Here is a 27,035-nt window from a genome sequence, read left to right on the forward strand (position 1 = left end):
CCTCCCGCAGCCGAGGCTCCATTGGAGCAAAGTTGGCCCGGGCGCTGAGGATGGCTCTGTGGCCTCTGCCTCAGGTGCTAGAATGGCTCTGGATGCAACAGAGCGACGCCCCAGAGGGGCAGAGCATCGCCCTCTGGTGGGCATGCCGGGTGGATCCTGGTGGGGGGCATGCGGGAGTCTGTCTGACTGCCTCCTCGTTTCCAGCTTCGGAAAAATGAAAAAAATAAAATAAAATAAAATAAAATAAAAATGAAGAAAATTGGCCCTGGCTGATTGGCTCAGCTGCAGAGCATCAGTCTGGTGTGTGAAAGTCCCAGGTTGGATTCCGGCCAGGGCACACAGGAGGGGCACCCATCTACTTCTCCACCCCTCCCCCTCCTTTCTCTCTCTTCTCTCCTCCCTTACTGCAGCCATGGCTTCAATGGTTTGAGCAATTTGGCCTCGGGCACTGAGGATGGCTTCACGGCCTCACCTCAGGTGCTGAAACGGCTGGGCTGTCAAGCAATGACGCAGTGGCTCCATAAGGGCAGAGAATCACCCTGTAGGGGGCTTGCCAGGTGGATCCTGGTTGGAGAGCATGTGGGAATCTCTCTTTGCCTCCTTGCCTCCCTACCTCTCACTTAATTTAAAAAAAAAATGAAGAAAATACTGACACGTGCTCCATCAGGAATGAACTTTGAAGGCATTATGCTAAATAAAATAAGCCAGACACAAAAGGACAAATATAATTTAACTTATATGACATACCTAGAATAGCTAAATTCATAAAGGCACAAATTAGCCTGGCTTGTGGTGGTGCAATGGAAAAAGCGTCGACCTAGAATGCTGAGGTTGCTAGTTCGAAACCCTGGGCTTGCCCTGTCAAAGTACACATGAGAAGCAACTAATGAACAACTAAAGTGAAGCAACTACGAGTTGATACTTCTCGATTCCCACCCCTCATCTCTGTAAAATCAATAAAATATTTTTAAAAAATTTGAGACACAAAGTAGAATTGTGGTTGCCAGGAGCTGGGGAAAGAGGGAAATGACTTATTGTTTAATGCAGGGGTCCCCAAACTTTTTATACAGGGGCCAGTTCACTGTCCCTCAGATCGTTGGAGGGCCGGACTATAAAAAGAACTATGAACAAATCCCTATGCACACTGCACATATCTTATTTTAAAGTAAAAAAACAAAACAGGAACAAATACAATATTTAAAATAAAGAAAAAGTAAATTTAAATTAACAAACTGACCAGTATTTCAATGGGAACTATGGGCCTGCTTTTGGCTAATGAGATGGTCAATGTCCGGTTCCATATTTGTCACTGCTAGCCATAACAAGTGATATGATGGGCTTCTGGAGCCGTGATGTGTGTGTCCTGCATCACCAGAAGTAGTACAGTACGTGAGCGACGCCGCACTTTGCAACAACGCCACATACAGTACTCCAGGAGCACAGGATGTGGATGCGCATCCTGTGCTCCTCTCACTGACCACCAATGAAAGAGGTGCCCCTTCCGGAAGTGCGGTGGGGGCCGGATAAATGGCCTCAGGGGGCCATAGTTTGGGGACCCCTGGTTTAATGGGTACAGAGCTTTGATTAAAGGATGATGGAAAAGGATGATGATGATGATGATGATGATGGTTGCACATCAAAGTGAATGTACTGAATGCCATTGTACCATACACTTAAAAGTAGTGATTTAAGTGGTAAATTTTATGTTATGCATATTTTACCACAATAAAAACATTAGAGTTGAAAAATATTACTAACGCCACTTCCTAAAAGTTATACTACATCTATCTTTTAATTTTTATAAAATAATAAAGGAAAGAAATATATTTAGATTCAAAACTTTTTTGATGACTAGAGTCAGCACTGTATAGAGTAGAAACACTGACAAACTCCAATTATGTAATGAAAGCAACCAGGAAATGGTCCTTCAATGATAATTGTGACCACGCCCTTTATTTTATGAGTATAATTCAGTGGCTGACATGGTTCACTAAATTCTTCTGTACGGAGTAGTCAAGATACTTTTTGTTTCTTTTTACAATAAATATGAGACCTACATGGGTCCCTAGATGTAAGTGGACACTGGCCAGGAGTAAATCATGATGAATTGACTAAGTAGTTAGCCCTGTGGTAGACAAATTATAAGAACTAGAATTTATAATCCACTTGTGGAGAGAAGATTAGCAAAAATAAACCATGATAGAGTTGTAACAAGCTAAAAATAAAATCACTCACATACAGATTATGTAGTACATTCCTTCCTCTCTGCCACAAATTGTGACATCAAATAACCCCACTCACTGGAAGCATGGCCCCTGTATTTTTCCAACAAAGAATGAGGTATTTCCCCATCTGTCACAGCATCCTCTGCTCAGGACCAGAAATATCTCTCGTCTAAGTGTTGACAGCCCCTGTCTCTCTCTTGGAAATGGGTGTTCTATCTGGGAACCTCTGGAGCTGAAGAAGGCTCCACTGCTAGAAACTGCATCCTGATCAAGATCTCTTCCCCTCCTGCAAAACCAAGATGGGTTACTGAATCTTGCTGCCAATCACATAAATGAGGAGAGTAGGGCAGAGAAAGAGTATTGGTTATATGGAGAAAAACAATAGAGAAACCCTTGACATAATGGTCCTCAACCTTGGCCCTGGCCAGATAGCTCAGTTGGTTAGAGCATCGTCCTGAAGTACAAAGGTTGCACTTTGATCCCTGGTCAGGGTACATATAGGAACAGATCGATGGTCTTGTCTTTCTCTCTCTCTCCTCTCCTTTCCTTAGTTGCTAAAATCAAAAAATATATAAATTTTTTAAAAAATCTTCAACCTTGTCTGCATGGTGGAATCAGCTGGTGAGCTATAAAGAAATACTTATGCACCTGACCTGTGGTGGTGCAGTGGATAAAGCGTCAACCTGGAAACGCTGAGGTTACCAGTTCAAAACACTGGGCTTGCCTGGTCAAGGCACATATGGGAGTTGATGCTTCCTGCTCCTCCCCCCTTCTCTCTCTCTCTCTCTCTCTCTCTCTCTCTCTCTCTCTCTCCCCCCTCTCTATAATGAATAAATAAAATCTTAAAAAAATTTATTTTTAAGAAATACTTATGTGTGGGTCCCTTTCCTCACCCTTGTCTTTCCCCATTGAGACTATGATTAAATCTGGGACTGTGACCTGGACATCAGAATTTTTATAAGTTCACCATGGTAGTCTAATTTCCATTCAGGGTTAGGAACCATTGCTTTAAGGAAAAGGCAAGCTTCCTCATCCTTAGGTCAGCCTTCTGGGGACTCTGGCTGGGAGCTCAATATACTGCAAGAGCTAATGACTTAAGAGTTAGTCTTGAAACTTTCAACATTTAATAAAGTACTATTGGCCCTGGCCGGTTGGCTCAGTGGTAGAGCATCGGCCTGGCGTGCAGAAGTCCCGGGTTCGATTCCCGGCCAGGGCACACAGGAGAAGCGCCCATCTGCTTCTCCACCTCTCCCCCTCTCCTTCCTCTCTGTCTCTCTCTTCCCTTCCCGCAGCCGAGGCTCCACTGGAGCAAAGATGGCCCGGGCACTGGAGATGGCTCCTCGGCCTCTGCCCCAGGCGCTAGAGTGGCTCTGGTCGCAACAGAGCGACGCCCCGGAGGGGCAGAGCATCACTCCCTGGTGGGCGTGTCGAGTGGATCCCGGTCGGGCACATGCGGGAGTCTGTCTGACTGTCTCTCCCCGTTTCCAGCTTCAGAAAAATACAGGAAAAAAAAATTTTTTTTTAAATTAAAATAAAGTACTATTGCCTAATCTTAAGATTTTAATCAGGTTCCTCTAGTAGTTAAAAAAAAAAAGCTGAATTACGACATTTTAATGGAAGTATAAAGCTAAAGCTTAGCTTTCATGAATTTCCGTTTCTTCTTATGTATGTGAAGAAGGTTTGAGAAGCTATTACTAAAAAAGCTTCATGTGTTATCCTTTGCGATATGCCTCTTTTTAAATGGTTTGTGTTTTACAGGGTATGTTGTTTTTACAAGGTGCATGGCTTATGTTACCAAACCAGAGATAGAGCTTGATATCTGATTAAGATCTGTTTACTTTGTTTCAGAAAGAAAGACAATAAATGTCTCAGTTTTTAAATCACTTAATTTTTGTATCTTAAAATTGAAATCCTGCATTTCTAACAAGCTCCCAGGTGATGCCAATGTGGAGGCCACTGGTGGAGAATTACACTGGAGTAGTGGGAGGCAGAGGACATAGGGGCAGATACTGACTCATTTTCTATAGATATCCTAAGATGTTAAAACACACACTGATAACATCTCTATCTGTCTATTTATGAAGACAGATCACAAGTACAATGGATTTCAAATTGGCTTTGTATCAGAATCACTCCATTAATTATTAAAAATAAAGATTTTTAGTCTCATACCCTGAAGATTATGATCACTAAGTCTGGAGTGGGGCCCAGGAATTTGTATTTTTAACAAATACCCGGAAGTTGTTGCTAGAGCCGTCAGTGTTTGAAGTTTTTATTTGCAGACAAAAAGACTAAGGCCAGCAGAGGGGAAGGGAACTTTCAAAGTCAGTAACAGAACAAACCAGAATCCCGGTTCTTCTTTCTGGCCCTACTAGGTTGAGACATTGCTCCTTCATAGGAGTTAACCTGTGTGCTTGATTCTAATTCTTATATTATGTCATTGGTAAGTGTACCAACTACTTTCTAAAGACGGCCCACAATGAACCACGACTCTCAACATTCACACCACGTGCTTGTGTTGCCCCTCCCCATATTCAATCTGGGCTGGCCCTGTCACTTGCTTTAACAGGCAGAATACTCTAGAAGTGAGACTGAGTAACTTCAGAGGCTGAGCTTTACGAAGTCTGTGGCTTCTGCACCCTTCCATCTTAGAGCAGTCTACTTTGAGTTCTGACATCATTCCGTGAGGAAGTTCAAGCAACCCGCATGGAGAGGTCCACAGAGAGAAGAACTAAGACCCAGGTCAGTGTCCTCAACTAACTTCTCCCAGCCAACAGCCCGTCACTAACTTCTCAGCAATGTGAATGAGGCCACTTTGGACCTTCCGGTCACCCACCCCAGTGGAGTGGAACTGTCCACTCAACTCTCAGAATGATATAAAATATTTGTTCTTTCAAAACTCTAAGTTTTAAGATGGATGTTATATCACAAGCAGTAACTAAAACAACAGGAGAAGAAATCCCCTCACCTGTTAGGCTGTAAACAGATTCGGTCATAGCCCGTGAGCTCACACAAATCCTTCTCCAGCTCTCGGAAAAGCTGCTGGTACCCTTGAGCTTGGTCCAAAGGCACAAAGGGGTGGATGTTTGCAAATTCATTCCATGTGATGGGCTGAAGATCAATAAAGAAAAAAGACATATACATATACACCTAGTAATAGCAGTATTGATATTAACATTAATGATGATGATGATGATGAAAACAGTATCTAACACAGAGTGCTAACAATGTTCCAGGCACTATTCTCAGCACTTTAAATATATTCCTTAATTTAACTCTCACCATAATCTTACAAGGTAATTCTATTATTGTCTTCATTTTATGAGTAGGTCCCAGAGTTCCAAAAAGAAAACTTATAAAAAAATATAACCTTTTTCTATCTTTTTAGGGACAAAAAGGCCCCTAAATAGATTTATATCCATGAAACCCAATGAGTTGTTTTTTATTTTTATTTTTTTTAATTTTTTATTTTTTTTAAATTTTATTTTACAGGGACAGAGAGAGAGTCAGAGAGGGATAGATAGGGATAGATAGGGACAGACAGACAGGAACAAAGAGAGATGAGAAGCATAAATCATCAGTTTTTTTGACACCTTAGCTCATTGATTGCTTTCTCATATGTGCCTTGACTGAGGGCCTTCAGCAGACTGAGTAACCCCTTGCTCGAGCCAGCGACCTTGGGTCCAAGCTGGTGAGCTTTTTGCTCAAGCCAGATGAGCCCGCGCTCAAGCTGGCAACCTCGAGGTCTCGAACCTGGGTCCTCCGCATCCCAGTCCAATGCTCTATCTACTGTGCCACCGCCTGGTTAGGCCCAATGAGTTGTTTTAGGTATAGTTTATTCAAACTCCCACATGGCACATATATTATTGTCTCCTCATTAACCAGAACAATAGAAAAGCAAATGGGAGCCTGACCAGGTGGTGGCACAGTGGATAGTGTCAGACTGGGATGCGGAGGACCCAGGTTTGAGATCCTGAGGTCGCCAGCTTGAGTGCGGGCTCATCTGGTTTGAGCAAAGCTCACTAGCTTGGACCCAAGGTCGCTGGCTTGAGAAAGGGGTTACTCAGTCTGCTGAAGGCCCACGGTCAAGGCACATATGAGAAAGCAATCAATGAACAACTAAGGTGTCGCAACAAAAAACTGATGATTGATGCTACTCATATCTCTTCATTCCTGTCTGTCCCTATCTATCCCTCTCTCTGACTCTCTCTCTCTGTCTCTGTAAAAAAAAAAAAAAAAGAAAAGAAAAGAAAAAGAAAAAAAAAGCAAATGGGAGAAATCTTTACAATATAAAATGATTTCATTGCCTGATGTGATTTGGCATGTCAGAATACTCCTGTGAAATAAAAGGAACAAGAAAACCTCACTAAATGAATCCTATCCTTGATGACATGCTTACCAACCACAATAGCAGGTTCTTGTGTCAAATCTTCTATTGAGAAAAGAAATAAATTTAAACCTCCAATCTACCTTTTTGGCACTATGAATGGATTTCTAGAAAGAAAGCTTAAGGTTCTCCTGAGCTTAAAAACTACAGATTGATACAAATAAAAGCTTTTAACACTCTCCAGGCAGAGGAGAACAGAAGCTCCATATCCACGCATGCTGCAAATGGCTTTTTCCAGTCTACCTGAATCATTACCAGCTAGAAGCAGCGGTCATTGGGACTTGGACATGAGCTGCAAAGTATAGAATGGTGACAACAATTCCAGTGCCATGCGGACTTTTCCTGTGGGGAACTTTCCTGGACTCCTGCTCCCTGTGACAGCTCCTAACAGACTGAACTGTGGTTGAGTTGCATTTTTCAGGGATTTGGCATGGTGATGGGGCCAACTTGGACTTGGTGAACATGTTAAGGACACTACTCTTTTAGGGATTCTTGCTGTATTGGCCAAGAGTTTGCTTAAAGGCTTTAATCACTGTAAAAAAAAATAGAGGACTGGATGAAGAAGATGGGGCACATATACACCATGGTATACTATTCAGCTAGGAGAAATGATGACATTGGATCACTTACAGCGGAATGGTGGAGTCTTGGTAGCATTGTGCGGGGTGAAATAAGCGAATCAGAGAAAAACAGGAACTGCAAGATTCCATACATTGGTGGGACATAAAAGCGAGTCTAAGAGGCATGGACAGGAGTGTGGTGGTTACAGGGGGTGGGGGGAGGGAAGGAGGGAGAGGAGGAGGGGGTGGGGTACAGAGAGAACTGGATGGAGGGTGGCGGAGGACGATCTCTCTTCGGGTGATGGGTATGCAACAGAACTACATGACAAGATAACCTGGAAATGTTTTCTTTGAATGTATGTACCCTGATTTATTGATGTCACCCCATTAAAATAAAAATTTATTTATTAATAAAAAAAAAGCTTTTAACATGGCAGGTTTAACAAAAGAGGGTGGGGAGGGTAGGAAGGTATAAATACTATATATTTAATTATTTTAATATTTAAAAATGATTTGACTCATAAATTTAAAGGGTCAGATTGTGGTAAAATTAGGGTTCTGCCATAATTGTTGAATAGCAAATAGTTATTAAATCACAGTCCCAGTTGCAGTTTTCTCTAGTATGTACAAGCCAGAAAGAGTTCCTTCTTAAGAGAAGTGACCTACTTACTGTGAGTTCAGATGAACTGTTGAGCTTCATGGTACAGGACCCCTTTAGGAAGCACAGACAAAATAGATCACATTAATAATTTCCTATTCCCCGTATGATCAGCCCTTTGATATCCCCACATGGCCACCCATCCCACTTGCAGCACATTAGATGTAACCCAAAGAGGTGGGATCAGGACGATGTTGTCAGGGGGGAATAAAAGTATCAATTACCAGTGGAATCATGCTGTGAACAAGGGAGATGTCTTTGTTTTCCAGTTTCTTCATATATCGAATAATATTTGTTTCTGAGTGATAGCTGTGAACATAAGACACATGATTTGAGCCAAGACAGCTAGATAAAGTCTGTACATATCCTCCTGGAAGATCAGACACACTGAGCTCTATCTTCAACATACAGATCAAATTGGGCCATTCCAATGAAACATTAGAGGAGCTCTGTCTAGGGAGCTCAATTGGTTGGAGCATCACCCCAATACACCAAGGTTGCAGATTCAATCCCCAATCAAGACACATATAAGAATCAACCAATGGCCTGACCTCCGGTGGCGCAGTGGATAAAGCATCGACCTGGGAACACTGATGTTGCTGGTTCAAAACCCTGCACTTGTCTGGTCAAGGCATATATGGGAGTTGATGCTTCCTGTTCCTCCCCCCTTTCTTTCTCTCTCTCTCTCTCTCTCTCTCTCTCTCTCTCTCTCTCTCCCCCTCTCCCTCCCTCCTCTCTAAAATGAATAAATAAAAATAAAAATAAATTTAAAAAAAGAATCAACCAATGAATGCATAAATAAGTAGAAGAACAAATAGATGTTTCTCTCTCTCTCTCCCCTTTCTTTCTCTCTAAAGCCACTTTTTTAAAACAAACATCAGAGGGTGCATAAAGTGTCAACCTGGAATGCTAAAGTTGCTGGTTAGAAACCTGGGCTTGCCTGGTCAAGGTACATATGAGAGTTAATGCGTCCTGCGCTCGCTCTCTCTCTCTCTCTCTCTCTCTCTCTCCTTCCTCTCCTAAATGAATAAATTTTAAAAAAATTTAAAAAGTCACAGAGGGAAGGGCATCGATCCCCTAGGAATCTCAGGTGATGGTGCAGGTCAGAAGCTGCCTGCGGACATGAGAGGAAAGTTGGGAAGATGAGCATGTTGACTTGCTGGGTATGGCAACGATGCATCTAAACTCCCCTCTTCCTGATGAGTACAACTAGGGGTTACAGTGCCAAAGGAGCAGGGCCAACAGTAAATAACCTGAGCTTTGCCCAAATCAGTAATGGGATCCTTATGGCGATGATTAATTACTGAGCAGTAATAACCCAGCCAGAGCACGTTGAAATCAGAAGCCACTCTATTCTAGGCTCCCAGGCCACAGCACACAATGCAGAAGTCACACTAGACACACAAACCTGTTGAACACTTGATGTGTGAGAAATGGGCTGGTTCTATTGAGGGCAGTGGCTGGAATACCTCTCTGTTCCTCACCTATGCTTTCAGCAACCAGCTCCTGCATGGAGAGACCACAAAAAATGAAGGGCAGGAATTGTGCTGAGAACCACATGTGGACACCCAGAGCTCAAGTCAGTGTTTATTGTTACAGAGCATCAGAAACCTCCCAGCACAACATTCCCTAACACTCACCACCACCCCCACCCCCCCAGGCATCCAGCACGGTATGTTGACAGGTGTCAGAAGTTACGAATTGTGGTAATTCTCCAGAGCACAGTTTTTAAGCTGTGTTTACCTCAGCCACAGAAAATAAAGAAAACTGTAAACTTTTTACTACAAATTTGACATCTCCTGCATATTCCTTGAATAATAAAGCAAGTTCCAGTAAATCATTTTAAAAGGTTATCAGAAAAAGTCACCATGATAACACTTATGTAAGTATCCTCATTTGACAATGCTCTCTTATCATTAAGAACAATTCTAATAAAATCCAAATGCCAACCCCTGGCCAAATAGCTCAATTGGTTAGAGCATTCTTCCAAAGTACAGAGGCTGCTGGTTCAATTCTCAGTCAGGGCACATACAGGAACAGATTGATGTTCCTGTCTCTCTCTCTCTCTCCCTTCCTCTCTCTCTAAATCAATAAAATAAACATTAAAAAAATAGAAATGCCAAGACCATTTAATAAGGAAAAGAACAATCTCTTCAACAAATGGTGCTGAGAAAACTGGATATACATAGGCAATAGAAGGAAGTTGGATCCTTATTTATACCATATACAAAAAGTAACTTGAAATAGATTAAGAACCTAAATTTAAAAGCTAAAACTTTAAAACTTTTAGGAGAAAACATAGGGGCAAAGCTGCCTGACCTTGGATTTGGCAATGGTTTCTTAAGTATGACACCGAAAGCATGAGCAACAAATACTAGACTCATTAACATTAAAACTTATTACACATCAAAGGACACTATCAAGAGAGTTAAGAACAACCCACAGGATAGAAAAAACTATTTACAAATCATATATCTAATAAGGGTTTAATACATACAGAATATATAATTAAATGGATGGCTTGCTGGTCATTCTGCCTCAGGCTGGTATATGGCCATCTAGAGGCTTCAGTGGGCATTCCATAACTATTCCTCAAACATGTGGGGCAAATAAAATTGGTCCAGATTTCTAGAGGGAAGATGCTTATTCAGTTTTGTTTATTAATTAAAGTTTAAAAGAGAATAATTTGATACTTCTTTGATGATTTACATTTGTTATCTGATACTGAAGGCCTCTCTCAAAGAGGACATAGACAGCCAGGGCAGCAATATTCAACACTCTAGAACCTATTTCAACTTCTTTAGCAAATGCTTCCTTTCACTGATTCATTAAAAAAAATTATTGAGTGCTTCCTATCCACCAGGCCGTGTAGAGTGTTGTGATTAGCATTTGGCCATGTGTCTAGGTAGCTACTGACACCTCTCTCTCTCTTTCATTCTCATTCCATGGAATCGTAATCTTTCTCCTCACATGTCCTGCTATTTCATTGTTTTAGAAACCAACTCAGTCACACTGAACTGCTTCTAGTTCTCAGTAATCTCTTTTCTCCTAGCTTTTGTGGCTATTTTTCCCAATGTCTGGAACACCTCTAGCCCTATTCTCCTTTTCAATTGTGCCATCTTAGTCTAGAAAACTCCTACTCATCTTTCAGATTTCAGCTTAGAACAGTCTCTTGCAAATCTTGGTGAGATGCCTTTTGTCTGTGCTCAAAGAGCAGCTTCAGATATCACCCATCATAACACATCACCTGAATGCAGTCTTGTGCTTGTCTGAATCCTTATTAGACTATAAGATCCATGAGCCCAGGAATCATGCCTAATTCCCCACTATCCTCAGGGCCTAGCATAATACCTGGCACATATTAGGTCTTCAATAAATATCTGTTGCATAAGTGAGTGTCATAATTTTCCCAAAATTGATATAACCAAGATGCCAATGTCATGAATCTTTGTATTAGGAACAGTTTTGATTAAATAGCCTGGGTACATGGTCCTGGGAAACACAGCAGTGACCTCTATCAGCAGTCACAGTAGCAACGGATAGTCAATCTCATCATTTTAACAGCAGGCCACCCAATGTCACACCCGGATGCCCTCACCCTCACACTTAGGCCCACAAGAGGCAAACCCATCTTTGACACACTTCTAAGAGTCATTATGAGAAATGCATATTTTTATTCACTTACTGCAGACAACTCACAGCCGAAGATCCACAATAAGTCATCCAGATCTTTTTCATTGACTGTTTCATCAAGAGAAATACCAAGCTGTAGAAATAAAAAAAAAAAGAGAGAAAACATCAGCGCTAAATACCAAGATCAGTGAAGAAATCTAAAAGATGTAAAGGGGAGAAGGTGCTGAACAAAATTCCCAGTCATTCTAAAATATCAGGGTACCAAGTTGGTTGCCCAGCTGACCCTTAGGCGAAGGAGACTGAGACCAGCCCCAGACTTCATAGGGGTTATAGTTTTATAAGCTATTTTTGGATTCTAACACAACACTCTGATATTTTCAGGGTACTCCTGCTGGTACTAGATATGCTCATCTTTTTCTTCCCTTAACTTGCTTTATTATATCATTTATCATAGCCGTACCTTGAAAAGTCATATTAGGAAGAGAGGAGTAAGAAAATATGTGCCTAATTGTCCCATATATGAAAACACAGAGTCTTACAGAAAGATGAAATGAAAGATCCTTTGAAAGGTCACAATGTTCCAAACTGGAAATGAAATTTGTTTATAAAAAAAATAGATTGTGACCAAAGATCTAATATTGATTATTTTTTAAATAAAGAGGGAAAGCTTTAATTGACAAAAGTCATGAAAATTAAGAGAATTTGTTAAAACAAACAAACAAACAAAAAACCCTGAAAGTTTGACTTACTGTGCCGTCCTCAAAAAGCCGAAAGTTGATTTGCCTCTGAGCCGCCCTGGCCAATACGTCCTTCACGGGACAGCCACACTGGATCTTCAAAGTATCAAAGAACAAGTCATGCTGGAGCCGGTGCCCCGCTTGCTTGAGACCTAGACAAGACAATAGATCCCTCCGTTTCCAACGCAGAGACTGCTCCTCCGCCACTGACATTTCACAGAAATAACGAGCCCTGCCCTCCCCAGCGTTTTGGTGGCTACCTTAAAAAAATTAATGTTTATTACTATGCTATAGAAGATTGTAAAATATATACACAAAAGGAAGATAAATCACTGTAATCATTATCCAGAACTAACTACTGGTTATATTCTAGTATATATTTGTCTAGAAAATGAGTGTGTGAATGTGTGTGTGTGTGTGTGTATAATAAATCACATACCCCATAATTCTTTATCCTTTATCATAGCCTTTACAAAATCTTTTGCCTGACCAAGCATTGGTGCAGTGGATAAAGAGTTGACCTAGGACCCTGAGGACCTAGGTTCGAAACCCTGAGGTTGCTGGCTTGAGTTTGAGCTTATCAACTTGAGGTGGGATCACAGACATGATCACATGGTCACTGGCTTGAACCCAAGGTCGCTGACTTGAACAAGGGATCACTGGCTCAGCTGGAGCCCCACCCCAGACAAGGCACATATGAGAAAACAATCAATGAACAACTAAGGTGCTGCAACTATGAGTTGGTACTCCTCATCTTTCTCCCTTCCTGTCTGTCCCTCTTTTGGAAAATAAACCCAAAAAACTTTTAATATATAAAAACATTAAAAAAATGAATAAATAAAAATGTTAATATTATGAACATTTTGCTTTTCTACAAATCAAAACCCATTAGATATACTATCTTTTAACTAATTACTTATTAATGGGACACTCAGGCTACTTCTGAGAGTGTTATTAGAAACTGTGTTTTAATAGAAACCCTTTAGGCTTCCCCTATTTGATTATTTCCTTTGGATATATTCCTAGAAGTAGAATTTCTAGATCAAATTGTAGGTATATTTTAAAAGGTTTGGATAATAAAAGTCATATCAATATAGCATTCTTTTTCATCTTTGCCAGTGTAATGGGAGAAAAACTATTTTATTGTTTCAATTTACATTTCTTTTAGTAATAGGACCATTTATTTGTGCACTTATTTCTTTTAAAATTACATTAAATGTCCTTTGACCATTTTTCTTTCAAGGTGTTCATCCTTCTAGTGTATGGGTTGGGAGCAGTGAGTAAGAGCTCTAAATATTAAAAATATAAACTCTCTATCATAGAAATTGATAATATTCTTCCCAGTTTTTTATTTGACTTTTAATTGTGCATACAGTGTTGAACATGCCATGAGTTTTCAATTTCACTTACTTATATATATCAGTCTTGTTATATCCAAAAGTTTTTTTTTTGTCTTGGTGGGGGGGTTTTGAGAGAGAGTGAGAGAGAGAGAGAGAGAGAAAGGAAAAAGATGAGGAGCAAGAAGGGAGAAAGATGAGAAGCATCAACTTGTAGTTGTGTCACTTTAGTTGTTCAATGATTGCTTCTTATACATGCTTTGATGAGGGGTGGGGGGCAGAGGGAGGGCTCCAGCAGAGACAGGGACCCCTTGCTCAAGCCAGCAACCTGTTGGTTCAAGCCAGCAACCATGGGATCATGTCGATGATCCCGCACTAAAGCTGAATGAGCCTGCACTCAAGCTGGCAACTTCAGGGTTTTGAACCTGGTCCTCAGCGTCCTAGGTTGATGCTCTGTTCACTGTGTCACCATGGTCAGGCTACCCAAAAGTTTTTAAAAGATATTTCACTCACCTTCAGACAAAATCAAAGTGGCATTATGTACCCTCCTAGCAATATGCTTCAGCCCATGGGAACCGTGGTAGATTGCAAACATAGCAGCCATATTTGCCAAGAGAGCCTAAAATGACAAAGAACATTTAAAGAATCATGTTCAACAATGTGATAGAAGACAATTAGTAGAAGAGACTAGTATTTTGATTTGAGATGCCAAAATTGAAAACAGGGACAAAGCAAAATCATCAGATTTCCTGCATTCTCTGTTAGTTGGGGATCATTTATAACATGCCTGAACACTTGAGGGGGGAATCATGGCATCCAAGATCCCATGGACTCACTATAGTAAACCTTCAAAAGTGACCATTATTAAGGGGTTCCATCCATGCAATATGGTCATGTCACCCATAAATGGGATGATCGGGCTGTCATCAGACATCCAGATACAAAATCTAATGTTGGAAGATAGCAGAGCAATAAAAACCTCAGTGGGGAAAAAGTGAGATCTAAAACTTTTATACTCAAACAGTTCTTCAAGGATAAAAGCAACAGCAGTTTTCAAAAACAGAAGAACTCAGGGAATACAACTCCACTGGGGCCTTAAATAAAGCAGTAGAAACTGAATTTCAGCAACTAAGAGATAAATTGAGACTCTGTGGCAAAGAACTACCAAAAATGAAAATGCAGGAGGCAGGGGAATAAAACCAAAATGAGTTGGCAGGAGATATATTAGAAAAGGAAAACCAGAACCTACTGTCTTATTCCCGGATGACAGCAAGGTCACTTACTTAGGTAAATATATCTCTCTTGACCATTGAGCAGAGGTTTCATGAAACTATCTACACGTAAATGTTTGTCCTAGTGTGACAGAAAACAGAGGAAAGGAATGGCACTGGAATCTCCTGGAAATAATGGATACAGACTGTTTCAGTGAGGAGTCCTACATGGGGAACAAGGAAGGGACCACCAAGATAGCACCTTAGGCCAGGGAGGAAGTTAAAAAGAGAATATCTATGATCAGAAACCAAAATGAGTGTCAACTTAGGGGAAGTGATGGAGGCTCACCTCCTGCCTTTCCTCCTCTTGGCCCCACCCCTCACCTTTTTCTTCACCTTAGATCCTGCCACAAAGCAGTCTTCTAACCACATAAACCACCCTAGTAACTTGTCCAAACTCAAGTCTCAGACTCCTCATCTGCCTAGTCCACTTGGCACTTCCACAGCAACCCCCACCTCATTGATTCAGCATCATGGTCTCCGAGATTTCTAGTCCCATTAAAGTGACTTCTGTCCTAATGTACTAGGTCAGCAGTTCAAGGTCCACCCTTACCCTAGGGTAGGAAGAGGCACCACATAGCACACAGCCTACTCAACTGAGTAACACAGTGCTTTAAAGTTGGATGTTGTTCAACATCAGATTGATTTTGTTAGGTTTACATTTTCTCAGCTAGAGGAATCTCTATAGGGCCACTGCAAAGCAAGAGACAGTTCTCAAAAGTTATCAGAGAGTAAACTCAGCAGTCAATAAAGAAAATGAGTAAGCAAAGATTATTAGAGAACACAGGAATTGACTTTCTTAAACCAAAAATCCCAGAGAGTGTATAGACACTTTTGTAGATTTCTATAACAATTAGAAATAAACACAAAAGCACCACAACACAACACCTTATAGCTATGGAAAGGGCAAGTTTGAAGTAAACCATCCATGACACAGGATATCCAAATGCCCATGGTTGTACTGCTGGGGGACAGAAGCTCAGGCCTGATATCCCCAGAATTCTCTGGAAGCCTCTCATCACAGAAGCCTTGTGGCAGTTGGTTCATGTCTCTTTATAACCTAGAGATTATTCTTTACACAAACCAGAGAGCCTAGCTAGTGACTCATCAGCAAATTAATGAGAAGTATAAAGTCACTTTAAAAAATCTTGGAAGCCTGACCAGGCAGTGGCACAGTGGATAAAGTGTCAGACTGGGATGCAGAGGACCCAGGTTCGAGACCCCGAGGTTGCCACTTGAGCTCAGGTTCATCTGGTTTGAGCAAAGTTCACCAGCTTGGACCCAGGGTCTCTGGCTAGAGCAAGGGGTTACTCGGTCTGCTGAAGGCCCGCGGTCAAGGCACATATGAGAAAGCAATCAATGAACAACTAAGGTGTCACAATGAAAAGTTGAGGCTTCTCATCTCTCTCCCTTCTTGTCTGTCAAAAAAATAAAATAAAATAAATAAAATTTCTTGGAAAAGAGCAGCCCAAGATAGCTAACTTGGAGGATCAGGTGTCGGATGAGAAGGTAGGCATAGCTGCTAAATTCATCACTCCTGCACCCCCAGCGGAATTTAATGAAGTACTCAGTAATGTCCAGCTACTACTTAATAATGACCATTTCCTCAGGGAAGGGGCAGCATATGCATTTGCCCAATATATTATTGTACATGGATCAGTTTACGCTTGTAAAGATAGAAGGATATGAAGGTCTTAATTTTAGAACATGGTGACGTGGGTAATGGCAGATTTTTAGATCCAAGAAACAAAATTTCCTTTAAGTTTGATCACTTATGGAAAGAAACAAGTAACCCCCAGCCAGAGGAAGCAGATGGAGGTCTGAAGTCTTGGAGAGAATCCTGCAACAGCGCTTTACGGGCCTAAGTGAAGGACCATTATTCCAATAGCTTCTGTACTGTTTATCCTAAAACTATAGATGGGCAACAGCTCATTATTGTGTGTGTCAAAAGCCACCAGTTTCAACCTAAAAACGTTTGGAATGGTCATTGGAGATCAGAATGAAAGTTCACCATCTCTCCACCTATAATAGCCCAGGTGGTGAAGATTCAGGTACACTATTATGAGGATGGCAATGTTCAATTGGTTAGTCATAAAGATGTATAGGATTCAGTAACTGTTTCGAATGAAGTCCAAACTGCCAATAAGTTTATTAATATCATAGAGCATGCAAAAAATGAGTACCAGACAGCAATTAGTGAAAACTATCCAACAATGGCAGACACCACATTCAAGGCCTTGCGCCGGCAGCTTCCAGTTACCCGCACCAAAATCGACGGGAGCAAGATACTCAGCTACAAGATTGGCACAATGCTTAAAGGCTTAATGTAGGATTCTTCAGTACATGGTTTCAGCGTACGGTCATATGAGAAGTATGTGATTTTAAACAAGAGTGATGCTTTGCTAGGACTTTCAAAGTTAACAGGTTTTCTCGCCTCATGGAATACTGTTGAACTTTTAGCATTGTCTTGATACTTTTGTGTTCTCTGCCTCATAATTTTCTGTTTTCACTATATCTACTTGTAATTTTTTTTTTTAATTCTGCCACATTTAATGAAGGAGAGAGAGATCTATCCTGGAGTCATTTTACTGTTTAGAACATTTCCTCACCACGAAGCCCTGTTACTGATATAGACAGGTGATGTGTCCAGTGCTTCCCCACCCTTGTCCTTGAGCACTCTTGGTACTTCCGCGGTTTATACTGATCCACCAGCAACTGCAGGGGCTGTGCTACCAACATCAGCCAGATGGAAGACACATTCATCTTTCTCCAACCGACTGCTTTGATCATCAATTAACAGCATTGTGTAACTGTAGTTTTCAAAAGTTTGGATTAGGGCTTTTCAGGTACTTTTGTTGGGCAAAGGAAGTTTTCTGGAAATTCCATTATAGCCAGCTTCTCTGGGGAAGTTGTCTTTAAATCCAAAGACTTGAACCACATTTCCTGCACATGAACGTGTTTGCTTTCTTCCCTTCCTTCACTGTCTCCTTCACATCTAGGACCATTACAGTTGTAGACATCTGCATTTTTAGCAGAGTTTTACCCATTTATTATTATTTTTTTAATGTTCAAGACCGCTGACATACTAGGGATATAGTTGAGTATCAGATTTGAAATATGCAGATGAAGAAATAATAGGAATCTTGTACTTTAAAACATTGTGGCAGAGTTTGAGCGCGGGCTCATCTGGCTTGAGCAAAATAAAAAAATGCTCACCAGCTTAGACCCAAGGTCACTGGCTCAAGCAAGGGGTTACTTGGTCTGCTGAAGGCCCCATGGTTAAGGCACATATGAGAAAGCAATCAATGAACAACTAAAGTGTTGCAACGAAAGACTGATGATTGGTGCTTCTCATCTCTTTCCGTTCCTATCTGTCTGTCCCTATCTATCCCTCTCTCTGACTCTCTCTCTCTCTCTCTGTCCCTGTAAAGAAAAAAAAATTAAAAAAACCATTGTGGCAGGATTGTACTATAAGCGAATGAATCAAACTATGTAAATCACAGACAAAACCCCAAAATGAACCAAAATGAAAAGGATAACTTCCAGGCAGTATCTTTCTATTGTAACCTTTTGTTTGAGGGAATACTAATGCTTTGTTCTAAATAGGGTGTAAAACTTGTTACAAATTACTTTTCCTCAGTCCTGCCTACCAAGAACTTATGTAACTGTGATATAGCAGCCCTTCCCAGGTATATTGGCAGGTGTATGTGTGATTTCAAATACTTAGGTGATATGATAAGACAACTGAAATGGTGGGTTCATTTACATTGTTTACACTTCTATGACCAGGCCTTAAGGGAAGTTCAGTTTTTTAAAAAACCAAGTAGTGTTTTCCTACCTATCTCCATATACATGTCAAAAAAAGAAGGGGGTGGGAGGCTGTTTCAGCTTTGTTTTTGCTCATTAATACAGTCAAGCAAGAATTTGTTTCCAAGTGACCCATTGATCTGTGTAAGCATTTCTGTTTATTTAAATAAAATATATTTGTATTTAAAAAAATCTTGGAAAGGCATTAGGACATCAAAAGAAGTTCAGAAAAACAGAGACAAAGAAAACTTCAATTTATTTGGTAATTTGGACAAACCATATAATCAGAATATTTAAAGTAATCATCAACTAATGGATGAAAAGATACTCAAAATCATTCATTATTAGGGAAATGCAAATGAACACCACAATGAGATAGAACTTCATATCCACTAGGATGTCTAAAACCAAAAAGACAAGCAATAACAAGTATTAATAAAAATGTGAGACATTAGAACCCTCATACACTGGAGGTGGGAATGTAAAATGGTGCAGCCACTTTGGAAAACAGTCTGGAAGTTCCTCAAATGTTCAACATAAAGTTACCATATGACCCAGCAATTCTATTCCTAGATAGATATCCAAGAGAACTGAAAAAATGTATCTTCACAAAAATCTTACACATGAATGTGTACAGCAGCCTTATTCAAAATACCCCAAAGTGGCCTGACCAGGTGGTGGTACAGTGGATAGAGTGTCAATCTGAGATGCTGAGGACCTAGATTCAATACCCTGAGATTGCCAGCTTGAGTATGGGCTCATCTGGCTTGAGCATAGGATCACTGGCTTGAGCATGGGATCATCAACATGATCCCAAGGTCACTGACTTGAGCCCAAAGGTCACTGGCTTGAGCTACTCTCTCTCCACCAAGGCATATATGAGAAGTAGTCAATGAACAACTAAAGTGATGCAACTACAAGTCAATGCTTCTCATCTCTCTCCCTTCCTGTCTCTGTCTGTCTCTTCCACTCACTTAAAAAAATACCTCAAAGTGGAAACAACTCAAATGTCCATCAATTGATAAATGGATAAATAAAATGTGGTATACCCATACAATGGAATGTTATTCAGCCATAAAAAAAAATAAAGTACTGATTCATGCTAAAGTATGGATGAACCTTGAAAACACTATGCTAAGTGAAAGAAGCCAGGCAGAAAAAAGTCACATAATCCCATTAATATGAAATATCTAGAATAAGCAAATTCACAGAGACAGAAAGTAGACAAGTGGTTGCCAGGGCCTGCAGGGAGGGGAGAGAGATGGGGGGTGATTGCTTAATGGGAATGAGTTTCTTTTGGGGGTGATGAAAATGCTCAAGAATGAAATGCTGCTGATGATTGCACACTTTGTGAAAGTACTGTCAACCATTGAACTGCATACTTTAAATGGGTGAATTTTATGGTGAGTTATAGCTCAATAAAACTTCTAATAAAACTATGCCTTAATACACCAGGCTTTAGAAAAAGCTAATATAAAAACCTGCTTGTTGTGACAGAAGCTGAGAAATAAGAGACTATAAAGAAGAGAATGTGATGGAAATCCAAACAGCTGTAGAAATGTCACAAGTTTATAGAAATATTTTTAAAATAGAATTCAGTAACTTTCAGAGATTTAGAAAACAACTCGGTACCATCAATGATGCAAAACTAAGAGAATGCCAGTGTAGACTCCATCATGCTCAAAGGGCAGCCTTGCGAAGAACACAGAGTAGCTGCTACATCAAGTACAGGTCTGGAGTCAAAGACACAGAGTTCCAGGAACAACTCACAAGAGAGCAGTGACCTACTTGCGCTGTACAGATGTTACTGGTAGCTCTGTCTCTCCGGATGTGTTGCTCCCTGGTTTGAAGAGCAAGACGGTACACTTCTTTCCCAGTGGCATCTCTGGCCAAGAATAAAACATACAATTAGCACAGGCAGTCATAGCTCTAGGGATTACCATAAATGAACCTGCTTTTTTCCTTTCCAGCTTGAAGTCAATTTGGCAAATTTACTTGGGTACAAGGCCATCAAGAAACAATTTCCAAATCATCATCTTCTAAATAGGACTACTAATTTTTAGTTTTACTTTACTTTCACTCTGAGTTTTTTGGTAGACTCAGGAAAAAGGGACATATCTGACAAATAGCAACTCTGTATCAGAAATCTGAAGTGACTTTATGGCTATAAGTTAATATGATGTTAATCAACATACCACTTGCTCTAATACAATTTTTAAAATTGTATTATATAAACACAAATATTTAGCTGTCTAATCCATTATTTTATCAAGATTTGGAGTCCATATTCCAGAAATGTAGAAGTTCAATATAAAAATCAGCAGAGAGTAGTTAATATATTAATTTTTTTGAATTAGAAAGCCCTGTGCCTCATCTTGTCTGGTAAAGAGACATCACTGAACAAAACTAATGTAAGAACACTTGAAGCAATGTTATTTTTACACTAAAAAACAAAGTCCTTTGCCTTCCTGTGGCAAATTGTCACATCACCATCACATCATCCACTACTTCAGACTATTCACTTACATTAATAGACCAGCTTTTATGAAAGGTCAAAAAGATCATGCCAGGTTTCCAAATAATAATCATAGTATTTATCTAATTTTTAAAATTTTTATAAGCATTTATTTGAGCCAAACTGATGATATATGCCAGAGCACAAGAATTTAAATGCTCCCTATATTCTCAATCTGAGGAGCTTCATCAATGAGAAGCACTCAAGAAAGTCCATTTGGAAATTATTCCAATGGCCACATGGCAGGCCTCTAGGAAATACGGCTCTCACTCAGTGTGCATGACAATCTCTCATCTCATTTGTCTGTACACATCTGTGTGGCATGATAATACCTTCGAAAAAGAAACTAGTTAGATATAGAACACACCTAAAATATCCAGTCTTTCAAGGCATTCTTCAACCTAAATAAATTTACTTATATGACCTCAGAACAAATACGTTATGAATTACACACATACTTTTCAAATACATACAAACTCACGATATTTGAGAAGAGATACTAACTAGTCCAGAGTTCATACTCTAAACAGATTCTCTCTTCTGAATCTATGTTGTACTTTTCTTTAATCAACCCCAAATGACGGAGTTAAGTTTAAAGAACAATCAACAACTTTTGTGATCAAGAGAAGGAGCAGGGCAAACCACAGCCACAATAAAAGAGGAGAAACATGAGCTGCTTTACCTTGTTACTCCCACCATTCTTCCAGGCATCATCCTCACCAAGCTTTCTCTGACTGCAAAGAAAGCTGCATGTGGTCCACCATAGCCTAGCGGCACCCCAAATCTCTGGGAGCTACCCAGGGCAATGTCTACGCCGAATTCTCCAGGAGGCCTCAAGATACACAGAGCTAAAAGATCAGTAGCACAGCAAGCCAAACTCTAGAAAGGAAAAAAGAGATAATGGACAAGATTGTTAATTTCCTGGAAAGTAGTGAGAGAACAGTAGTGCTTGAAATGATCTCCCTTTCAGGCAAACTTGCAGAGTTGGTTCTCAATGTGTGAAGTTCACCTATTCATTCATTCAAAATATATACTGAGTGCCTATTATGTGCCAAAAATCAACAAACAAAGCAAACTTGAATAAAGGAGGTAGGAAGGAGATAGCTTTACCATTCCAGGTGATAACGGTATATACATTAAGATACACCAAAATTAATAATAATAATTCAAAGTTCAGACACACCTCACGTGAGGTTTGCCTACCCCAGTCTGATGGGCTCTCTCCACGAGTTCGGTAAAGTCTTCCACTTTCCCCTCAGTGTCTGGGTACTGGAACAGTACTCCACTGACATCTTTTCCACTGAAGTCCATTTCATCGAGTAACTTGAGCTCAATGAGGACTCCAGCATATCTGGAAAGAGAGAAGACAAAGAACAATCATGGTTTTGGTTTTTAAGAGAAAACCAAATTACCTATTGTTTCCTTTCCATAATACAGCATTCATATTCTGTGTCCTTTCTCAGTGTTCTTCCATTGCCCCATCACAGTGAGTGCACACACACACACACACCCATCTCATACCTGGACCTTCAGTGGTAACAGGGTTTCACACCAACTCAATTGCATCTAACAGCTCAGCTTCTGTTTTTCTTGTCCACCCTTACCATCCCCCCTTTCCTGTCAGAACCAGCTTCTGAGAGAAAACCAGAAGCATCACCTCCTAGGGCTAAAGAGCCAATCTGTAATAGTAGCACCATTGCTGCCTTCACTTTGGATCAGTCTTAGGTGAATAGAAACCCATCAGTAAAACAAGGAGGAGAGCTTCCTTAGGTTCTTAAAAGCATCTCATTCCAATATCTGTGAGAAACCCTTTCTGAAAGGATGGTTGTATGGGTGGGAGAAAGACTATCCAGTTTTTACAAGAAGAAAGTAAGTAAACACACCCACAAGTGGTGGTCATGCTCTATTTTTTTTTATCTGATTACAGTACTAAAATATAATACACTTGCTTCTAGATCATTCTACACCTACCACAGACTACAAAGATGTTTGCAGGAAGACACACGAAACCTTAACAGTTGTGTAAGAGTTTCTTTTTCTTCCTTCCCTCTGTTTTTCAAAGTTTCCGCAACACTGTTCAAATTATTTTAATATTTTACAAAAAGAAAACAAAACAACATGATAATATAAAGCAAAGGCAACTAAAGCCACTGTGTATTTTCTCCTCAATTCTGACTTGTTTTACTTACCAGTGAGATCCTGGGAAGAAAGTGGTACAAAAAGTAAAACTCAACAACCCCAATTTAAACCAGGCTCACCTCCAATCAGCTTGGAAGGGAGAAAATCAGCTGAAATGAGCATGACATTATCTCTGAGTTCAAAATATGAATAAAAGCAATTACTTGGCTCGAGTCTGGACGACAGCTATTGTCTGTGGGTGGCAACGAGGGTCAACAAAAAATTTCTTCCTCTTGTTGTATCTGTTGACAAGGAAAATCAAATTCAAGCATGAACATTAAAGAAATCAAAGTATCCTTTAAGAATGCAAAGCAAAGATGGTGCTTAGAGAAAATCTGAGCCTACTATTGCAGACAAAAAAAAGTAGGGTTCTATGGAAAGTAACCTCACAGGGTGATCTGATCAGAAATTCCTAACTGGGCAGGTCCTGGTGGTTAGTCATGCCCTAAGCACATGAAACCTTTAGTAAAAGGTTTATCTTTGCCTTTAGTAAGCCCTGTCCATTGTTTCTGTGCAGCTAGATTAACAGGCCTTTAGAATAAACCCTAACCTATTTCAAGAAAGCACATCATCTTGTTAACTATCCTGTAATCCAGTGGTGGTCAACCTGGTCCCTACCGCCCACTAGTGGGCATTCCAGCTTTCATGGTGGGTGGTAGCGGAGCAACCAAAGTATAAATAAAAAGATAGATTTAACTATAGTAAGTTGTTTTATAAAGATTTATTCTGCCAAACTTGGCAAAAATTTGACATAAAGTACTTTGTAAGTAATTATTATTGTATGCTTTAACTTGCTGTAACTCTGCTTTATAAATTTTATAAAGTAAAGTTACTTCCCTACTTTATAAATGACCATTACTGTGGAACCGGTAGGCGGTTAGAAAATTTTACTACTAACAGAGATACAAAAGTGGGCGGTAGGTATAAAAAGGTTGACTCCCCCTGCTGTAATCCAATCCCTGCCTTGCTTTTCTCACCTCCAGGTGATCTTCCTTAGTTCCTACCTTAACTTCACATTCATAAAAGAAGCTGCAATCCTGTTATTCTCCCAAGCATTTGAGGTCTTGTTTCCTGGCATATGCTGTCAGTTTGACTCAAATAAAATTCTTTACCGGTGTGGACAATTCTTACATTGACAGTATAAAAAATACTGGGTCATCAATGACTAATAATAACCCTTACTGAATAGATTTCCACTGAAATCCAATTCCAATCTTATTTAGCAAAATCAGTGGTGGTGGATGGGAGAGAAGATGGATGAGGAAGAGAAATGATGAAAATAAGTGAAAAGCTAAGAATCATAACCAGAGGAGTGGGTGGGCAGCGTTCCTCTGTAGCTGTCCATCCAGGACAGGAGGAAGAGCCTGAACCTCCCCCTACCAGGGCTCCTTGGGAAGCAGAAGGGCCTGCTGAGCAAGTTTGGGGCTCACCACTCCTCAAATCTGTAGAAGCCAAGAAAGAGACTTAATGGGCATTTGAGCCCAGAAGCACAAAACCTCAGATACACCATAAATGTGGGCAGATTTCCCAACGATGACCATCTACATGAGAACTGCAGAGCAATTATTAACTAACCACAGCATGACCCAGCAATTCTACCTTTCGAAATGCATCTATTCTATAGGAAATAATCAGAGCTTTTGACCCAAAGGAGAACTGGAAGATGTCCATTACCCTGACAGAGTCTCCTGCTGGAACTCTCACCTGTGGCACAGCTGCATTGCTTCTGCAGCCGCAGTCGCCTCATCCAGCAGGGATGCGTTGGCCATGTCCATGCCTGTGATGTCACACACCATGGTCTGGTAATTCAGTAAACTCTCCAGTCTCCCCTGAGACACCTCTGGCTGATACGGAGTATACTGGGTGAGCCTGTGAGGAACACAAAAGGCCATGTCCATACTGTGACTCTACTATTCAGAAAAAGTCATGAAATGCCTTCATTTTAGAATGTACTACCTGAAATTTAAGTTTGCCTTTCTTAAGAATTATATAATAGATCAGTAAGTTTCCCTTTTGGCCTCTATAAGGAAGCTCAGAATTAAGTCGTAGTAACAATATTCTTTGAGGATAATCAGTACTTACTTTTTCTATTCCTCTAAGTGATTTCTTAGTTTTACATTTCTATTTTAATGATCTTACTGTATGTATGTGCTTTATTGTAAGCTGTATCTTACAATCCACTTGAGCCTACCTATAATAGTATAAACAGAAATTTTTATTTTACAATATGTAAGTATTCAAGAATCTACTAGAAGAAGAGGGAAGTAAAGAGGGGCAAATATATACCTCACATAGGTGGGATATAAAATTGAGACTCATGGACACAGATAAAAAAAGAAGTGATTACAGGGTGGTGTGAGAGGGAAGTAAAGAGGGACAAATATACAGGGAAGGAAAATGATTTGACTTTGGGTGAGGGGCAAACAACACAATCAACAACTCAAATGCTATAGAGATGTTCACCTGAAACCTATGTACTTTTATTGATCAGTGTCACCCCATTAAATTTAATTTCTAAGTAATAAAAATTGAATGTACTATCTAGTACTCAAAACTTGTTTACTGGAGAGAGAATCTTTGTTTTAAACTAACCAGAAGTTCAACATGTTCCTAAGAAATTAATAGGCTTATTTAAAAGTTCTCATTATTTAGTTATTAAGAGTTTATGGACATTAACTCCATAGCTATTAAAACTCAAAGATAAAAATAGTTAGAGGCAGCATAAACATGAATTCTAATCTTATCTCCTCCAGTTATTAACCAAAATGTTTCTTTCTTTATTTCTTTTGTGTGTGTGTGTGTGTATGAGAGACAGAGAGAAGAACAGACAGGGACAGACAGACAAGAAGGTTAAGATGAGACGCATCAACTCATAGTTGTGGCACCTTATTTCTTCATTGACTGCTTTTTCATACGTGCCTTGACGGGGTAGGGGGGAGTGGGGGGGGGGGGACTCTAGCCTATCCAGTGAACCCTGGCTCAAGCCAGCAACCTTGGCCTTCAAACCAGCGACCCTTGGTCTCAAGCCAGTGACCATGTGATCATATCTGTGATCCCATGCTCAAGCCAGTGACCCCGCACTCAAGCTGGCGACCTCGGGATTTTGAACCTGGGTCCTCAGCATCCCAGACGATGCTCTATCCACTGCACCACCCCCTGGTCAGACCAAAAATTTTGCTTTAGATATGTGAGCTAACCCACTCAGAAGCTTCATCCTTTTTCCTTTCCTTTATTTCTTTATTCATCATACAAATATTTACCACATGCTTACTAAGAAAAATGTGATAGCTTCTAATGATGCCTAATAAGCACATGGATAACAAACAGTACCTGATCTCCAGAATACATTGTAATGGGGCAAAAATAAAATTATTTCAGAGTGAATATATTAAAGAAAATTAAATAAGGTATTCCCTGGCTGATAGCTCAGTAGATACAGCGTCATCATGGTGTGCTAAGATCACAGGTTCAATCCTGGATCATGGCATGTACAAGAAGCAGTCAATGAGTGTACAACTAAATGGAATAACTAAGTGGAACAACAAGTTGATACTTCTCTCTCTTTCTCTCCCTTTCCCTTTTATCTCCCTCCCTTTCCTCTCTCTCTCTCTCTCTCTCTCTCATCAATGGGGGAAAAGGAAAAGAAGGTGATAAATTAGAGGGTGACTGAGGACTTATGACAGAGCTGCTATTTCTTTGCCAAGAATCCATTTCACCAAAGTGGGTC

The 27,035-nt window shown here is 40.2% G+C and overlaps 1 protein-coding gene and 1 pseudogene across 3 annotated transcripts in view; one reads left to right on the forward strand and one right to left on the reverse strand.

Annotated features, from left to right (window-relative positions):
• The window catches only part of GLDC (glycine decarboxylase), a 140,369-nt gene that overhangs the window by 80,326 nt on the left and 33,008 nt on the right, over nucleotides 1-27,035 (reverse strand). For all 3 annotated transcript variants that reach the window (XR_010749216.1, XM_066368125.1, XM_066368126.1), the window contains exons 4-15: nucleotides 25,013-25,177; nucleotides 23,473-23,550; nucleotides 22,334-22,481; nucleotides 21,813-22,009; nucleotides 20,404-20,500; nucleotides 14,051-14,156; nucleotides 12,213-12,352; nucleotides 11,516-11,596; nucleotides 9,239-9,336; nucleotides 8,055-8,139; nucleotides 7,843-7,884; nucleotides 5,194-5,336 (exon numbers count right to left, since the gene is read on the reverse strand). Coding sequence is in view for 2 of the 3 variants with exons in the window: in XM_066368125.1 (XP_066224222.1) it covers nucleotides 5,194-5,336; nucleotides 7,843-7,884; nucleotides 8,055-8,139; nucleotides 9,239-9,336; nucleotides 11,516-11,596; nucleotides 12,213-12,352; nucleotides 14,051-14,156; nucleotides 20,404-20,500; nucleotides 21,813-22,009; nucleotides 22,334-22,481; nucleotides 23,473-23,550; nucleotides 25,013-25,177 (1,380 nt within the window). In the remaining variant the exon portion in view is untranslated. The remainder of the gene's footprint in view (nucleotides 1-5,193; nucleotides 5,337-7,842; nucleotides 7,885-8,054; nucleotides 8,140-9,238; nucleotides 9,337-11,515; nucleotides 11,597-12,212; nucleotides 12,353-14,050; nucleotides 14,157-20,403; nucleotides 20,501-21,812; nucleotides 22,010-22,333; nucleotides 22,482-23,472; nucleotides 23,551-25,012; nucleotides 25,178-27,035) is intronic.
• LOC136393818 (F-actin-capping protein subunit alpha-1-like) lies at nucleotides 15,062-17,138 on the forward strand (annotated as a pseudogene).

This window comes from Saccopteryx leptura, chromosome 2 (genome assembly GCF_036850995.1).
Source record: "Saccopteryx leptura isolate mSacLep1 chromosome 2, mSacLep1_pri_phased_curated, whole genome shotgun sequence".
Classification (NCBI taxonomy): Eukaryota; Metazoa; Chordata; class Mammalia; order Chiroptera; family Emballonuridae; genus Saccopteryx; species Saccopteryx leptura.